Source organism: Aptenodytes forsteri, unplaced genomic scaffold (assembly GCF_000699145.1).
Source record: "Aptenodytes forsteri isolate BGI_AS27 unplaced genomic scaffold, ASM69914v1 Scaffold271, whole genome shotgun sequence".
Taxonomy (NCBI): Eukaryota; Metazoa; Chordata; class Aves; order Sphenisciformes; family Spheniscidae; genus Aptenodytes; species Aptenodytes forsteri.
In genome coordinates, this window is record NW_008794602.1 from 138,779 (window position 1) to 144,177 (window position 5,399).

Here is a 5,399-nt window from a genome sequence, read left to right on the forward strand (position 1 = left end):
GGTCGGCGAGTGGCTGCTCCCGTTCATCATTGCGAGGAGAGAGGGGGACGGGAGGTCAGAGCGGGCGGCCGTACCCTGGCACCACAGGGACAGGGCTGGGATGGGGGGACCGGAGCATCCTGCCGGGTACCGTGGGGCTGGCACTCCCCGGGAGGCTTCGGGATGCTGCTGCATCCCTGGGGCCGCATCCTGGGCCGGTCCCCAGCACCGTGGGGCGCAGATGCGGGCTGCAGGGAGGGATGGGATGCAGTGCGTGCCCCAGCACAGCGAGGGCCTGATCCTGCTCCTCGACGTTCAAGGCAGCCAAGAGAAGGGGCTCCATCCTGCCCCTCTGGGAGCTGCTCAGCACCCCCCAGGGAGAAGCCACGAGCCGTTGTCCACGGGGCCTAGCCTGGCTTGCAGCATGCCAGTGCCTCTGGCCCCGCTGCCCAGACGGGGAGAACGGGAGCTGCCCGGAGCACCCCGCGCCAGGGGACCCAGGAGGGGACGTCTGAGGGTGCCAACTGGCAGCGTGGCGGGTCCCTCGCTCCTGCGCCAGCCCTCTGCGCAGACCGCGCAAGTGCAGGGACCTTTCCGCAGCCAGCAAGGGTGACGGCACACGTCACCCCAGCTCCCGACCGCGCGCTGCTCCGCGGCACCCGGGCATGCACCGCGCCTCTCTCCGCGGCGTGCCGGGCACCCAGCTCCTGGGATCGCACTAACCTTGTGGTGCCTGTGCCTCCCTGCCTGCCCTGCCTGCTTTGGCGGGCTCCAGCTCGCTCTACAGCCGGGCAGTATCAGCCGCCCGCTAAAGAGGTGCCGAAAATAACCCGGTGGCCACAACTGCTTTTATTCCCGCGACAGGTGCGTTACTAAGTTAGACGCTGCACATGTCCCTTCGGCCGGGCCGGGGCTGGGGTTCGCATCCCTGTGACCCACCGGGGCAGGGCGAGGGGCTGGCGCGGGGGAGCGCACCCTGCCCAAGCCCCCCACGGCAGCACCGTGCCCCCTGCGGGACCCTGCGCCTCCCGGGGGGGCTGCGGCTGCGGCTCCGGTCTCTCTTGAGCAGGGACGCTACTTACAAAGACAGACCATCGACCATTTCAAGCAACCATGAAAACGGCCGCGAGGCAGAAACGTCGGAGGGCCAGCGTCACGATCTGCAAGCAAAATAAAACACGCTATGATGAGAGAGCAGAGGGGGCAGCTCTCTGCTGGGGGTCCCTGCAGGCAACGCTCCTCGACGGCGGGCACAGCAGGGGCACGCGTGCCGCAGGCAAAGCCGCCCCGACCCAGGCGTGCCAGGGATGGAGCCAGGTCCCTGCATCCCGACGCAGCCGGAGGGAGGGCTCAGGGGATGCTCGGCTGCCTAACACGGTCCCCGCATTTCGGGGCCACCCCTGCACAGCCCCAGCGCAAGGGGTTGGTTTGCAACATTTCCCCGAGACCAAGAACAACCGAAACACCGTCACGCCCTGGGCCAAGCCACGGCAGAGAGGCTGCCTGCACCCCCGGCCCCGCATCCTGCACCGAGCCGAACCCAGGATGCCGCATCCGCCTCAGGGCTCGGATTAAAAAGCAAAACCTCTCAGAGTGCAGCCGAGCGCAAGCCGATTTCTAATTAGAGAGCATCTGGTTGGGAGGGCGGCAGGGCCATGGCAGGGCGCAGCGGCTGGGAGGGGCCTGGGGGGTTGGTTTAGGGGTGTTTTCTTCCCCGCTGGGGTTTCCAAGCAAGAAGCAGCTATGAGCAAAAGCCCTGCGTGCGCACGTGCCTGGGATACATCTCGGAGGAGCTGGAGCAACCCTCGCTACGGCCACTGCCGGTCCTGCTGGGGGGACCAGCCTCGGCCCCTGCCCGCCCGGATCCTGCCCCACATGTGCCTTGTCCAGCCACGTGCCGGGACGGTGACACCGGCACAGGGACCGATCCCCGGTGCAAGCCCTGCAGGCATGCAACGAGCCCGTGTGCCACCAGTGCAACCTGTGCGTTGGGGCTCCCCCAGTTCAACGATGCTACAGAGACCTTGAGTCCCCACCAAGTCCCCCTGATGCCACCATGCCGTGGCCTGGGCAGGGCAAGGACACCCCTGCCACCATGACTGGCCATGACACTCCCCTGCCACCGCCGGGCACCACACACAGACGGGCAGGCAGGTCCCCATGTGCCCGGGACCCCCAACGGGGCCAGCTCCGACCTACAGGGACTCCCCCAGCCCGCAGCATCCTCCATCTGCAGGCGAGAGTGTCCAGGGCCACGCGCTGCTCTGTGCCACCGTTCTGTGACCATGCAGCAGAAGACCAGGACGTCCCCGTCCCCGAGCACCTCGCAGGGCACTGCTGGCAATGGGCAGTGCCGTAGTGCTCCCCACAGGCACATGTATGAGGCAGGGCTCGGGGCGCGCCGCCCAGAACCCTTCTCCAGTGCAAGGATGGGTAATACCACCCCACAGTGCAGCCAGCACCATGCCGGGGGCTGAGGATGCGGCCGGTCCCGGGTGCAATGTGTGACCCGGAGGCGAAGGGAGCCGGGCAGCATCCCTGCCTGGTGTGCCGTCCCCGTCCCCGCCGGCAGCCTGGTACTCACTGGTGTTTGGCGTGAAGGAGGGGTGGCGCGTGGCTCCCTGCGTGATGGCTGGCGGCGGCGGAGGCATGCTGGGCGGCGTGGACCTGGACTGCGTCTTCACGTCGGTCGGCGAGTCGGGCATGGTGGCGGCCCGCGTCTCCACGTTATCTGCGGGGAGAGGGCAGAGGGGTGGTGAGCGGGGTTGTGCCGGGCAGTGCTGCGCTTCCCCTCCGAATAAGGGTCAGGTCGGGGGCAGAGGGGACCCTCAGGGACTTTGGTTGGCCTGGGCATCTCTGCTCCCCGGTGCAGGATGGCAGCAACCCTCGCCCCGGCAGAGCTCGGGCAGCGGGGATGCTGCCTGGCGTCCTGTGTGCCTGCAGGACGGTGGGGATGGTGACTGACCTCCTATGCATCTGCACAACGGTGGGGACGATGCCCTGGGCCCGGTGTGGATGCAGGGCGGTGGGGACAGGGCAGGGCACCGCTCTGCCCCCGCAGTGCCAGCTCCGCCCCACGCACGGGGCACAGCCCAGCCCAGCACAAGAACAGCGCGTGTGTCCCTGCAAAGCCATCGCTGTCACGTCCCGGCACCCTCCTGCCAGCAGTTACCTGCCCACGTCTTGGGAATCCCCGGCTGCCCGCTAACCCCTCACCGTCCCCGGCAGCTATGCGCAGGGCTGCCGTAATCCCAGGCAGGGGTTACGCACAGGCAGTAAATCGTGGTTTCGTTACGGCCGGTGCTCGGTGGCAGCAGTGATGGCAGGACCCCCGCACCCACCGGTGGCTGTCCTCCCGTGGCCCCGGGGAGTCCTGCGATGCGCCAGATCCTGCAAACCGTGGAGCGTGGGGCTCCCTGCCATCGCCATGCTGGGCTCCCCCGAGGCATCGCTGCCTCCCTCCCACCGCCCTGCACTTGCAACCCCAAATAACACCCGGCAGCGGCATCCCCGGGAGAAGCTGCCAGCACCGTCCCCTCCGGATGGCGGCGGCGGCGTGGCCCCGGTGCAAGGTTTCGGCCCCACGGCTGCCGTGATGGGTGGCCACAAGTGTGGGCAGCTGCGGTGGTCCATCAGGGTGCCCGAGCCCACGCTGCCAGCGGCCTCAGCCAAAGAAGGAAGCGGCCGCCACGGCTGCCCCCCGGCCCTGGGGTCCCCGCTGCGCCCCGACACGGTCCCCATCAGGCACGGCTGATAAACACTAATCTAATATGCATGCTTAATCCACTGCAACTGTTGTGAGATTAATTGAACCCTGCAAGAGCACATTGTCCGGGCTAAATAAAACCGGGGCCTCATCCCGAGCAAGATGCTATCGGGGCTTGTGCCGCAGCCGCCGCCGTGCATGGAGGACCGGGAGATGGGAGAGCCAGCGGCAAGGGCCAAACTCCCGGGCGGTCAACACCGTGGTCCCACAGCATCCTCCCGGATGGCTCCGGCACCATGGGAACATCCCCACGCCTGGGGTTTGAGCCTCCCGGGGTGCACCATGATCTGCAAACGCCTGGATGTGCATGCTCCCGTTTCTCTTTCCTTGTCCCCTTCTTCCACTCCAGCCTCAGGAGAAACCCCAAGACCAAGCAGCATCCCTCCGCGTAAAACTACGGTTTCTTTACAGGGCCTGCCAAAATAAACGGTGTGTTTTGAAAAACACCTTTTATTTTCCTTTTCATGGACATGCCCATCTCTGGGCAAGGCTTCTCCAGCCTTCCCGTCAACCAGCGGAGCAGGATCCAGCCCCGACAGCAGAGGACGAGCCGCGAGCGTGCACAGAGCGTGACCCAGACTGGGTGGCTGCATCTGTGCAGCCGCAGCGCCTTGATCCACTGGGTGCCCACACAATCCCTCCTGGGCTTGGCATCCCCCGGGGAATTGCCCTCCGCCCAGCTCAGCAAAGCATGACCTGCATTGCCTCTGCCTGCCGGCTCCTGCCCACAGCAGGCAGGGCCAGCACCTCCCCGTGATGCAGGGCTCTGCGTGGGCACCGATGCCATCCCCTCACCCTTCTTGCCCCCTCTGAGCCTGGGGTTCGCACCACGGGGCGCTGGCTGGCATTGCACACCGAGCACGGCGCAGTGAGGCATTGCAACGCACTCTTCACGTCTGCAACGCTGCAACCGCCCACGTGCTCAGCCCGAGGCCCCGGCTCTCCACGCAACAGCCGCTGGGCGTGGGGACAAGCCGCGGCAGCCTGGGGACAGCGTGGCAGCTTGCCTGGGTAAGTGCACCTGCACCAGCTGCCTGTGCGGCTCCCAGCGCGGAGGGGCTGTGTCGGCGGGTTTGGCTCTGCCGTTGCTTGCAGGGAGGGAGGAGGCTGCAGGCTGCAAGATGTTCGCCCCAGCCTGCATCCCCGGCACGGTCCCTGCCTGCATCCCCATCCCTGCCTGCATCCCTGTTCCCACCGTTTCCCACAGCATTCTCCTGGAGAAACTGTCTGCTCATGGCTTGGATGGGCGTACTCTTCGCTGGGTCAAAAACTGGCTGGACGGCCGGGCCCTGAGGGTTATGGTGAATGGAGTTACATCCAGTTGGCAGCCAGTCACCAGCAGTGTTCCCCAGGGCTCCGTTTTGGGGCCGGTCTTGTTCAATATCTTTATCGATGATCTGGATGAGGAGATCGAGTGCACCCTCAGTCAGTTTGCAGATGACACCAAGTTGGGCGGGAGTGTTGATCTGCTGGAGGGTAGGAAGGCTCTGCAGAGGGACCTGGACAGGCTGGATCGATGGGCCCAGGCCAACTGTATGAGGTTCAACAAGGCCAAGTGCCGGGTCCTGCACTTCGGCCACAACAACCCCATGCAGCGCTACAGGCTTGGGGAAGAGTGGCTGGAAAGCTGCCTGGCAGAAAAGGACCTGGGGGT

General features: G+C 66.2%; 1 protein-coding gene across 1 annotated transcript in view; it reads right to left on the reverse strand.

Moving 5' to 3' along the window:
- The window catches only part of CBFA2T3 (CBFA2/RUNX1 translocation partner 3), an 11,373-nt gene extending 8,667 nt beyond the window's left edge, over window positions 1-2,706 (reverse strand). Inside the window, exons 1-2 of the mRNA XM_019470404.1 lie at window positions 2,564-2,706; window positions 1,062-1,139 (exon numbers count right to left, since the gene is read on the reverse strand). Coding sequence (XP_019325949.1) covers window positions 1,062-1,139; window positions 2,564-2,684 — 199 coding nt within the window. The 5' untranslated portion in view covers window positions 2,685-2,706. The remainder of the gene's footprint in view (window positions 1-1,061; window positions 1,140-2,563) is intronic.
- Between the last annotated feature and the right edge of the window lie 2,693 nt (window positions 2,707-5,399).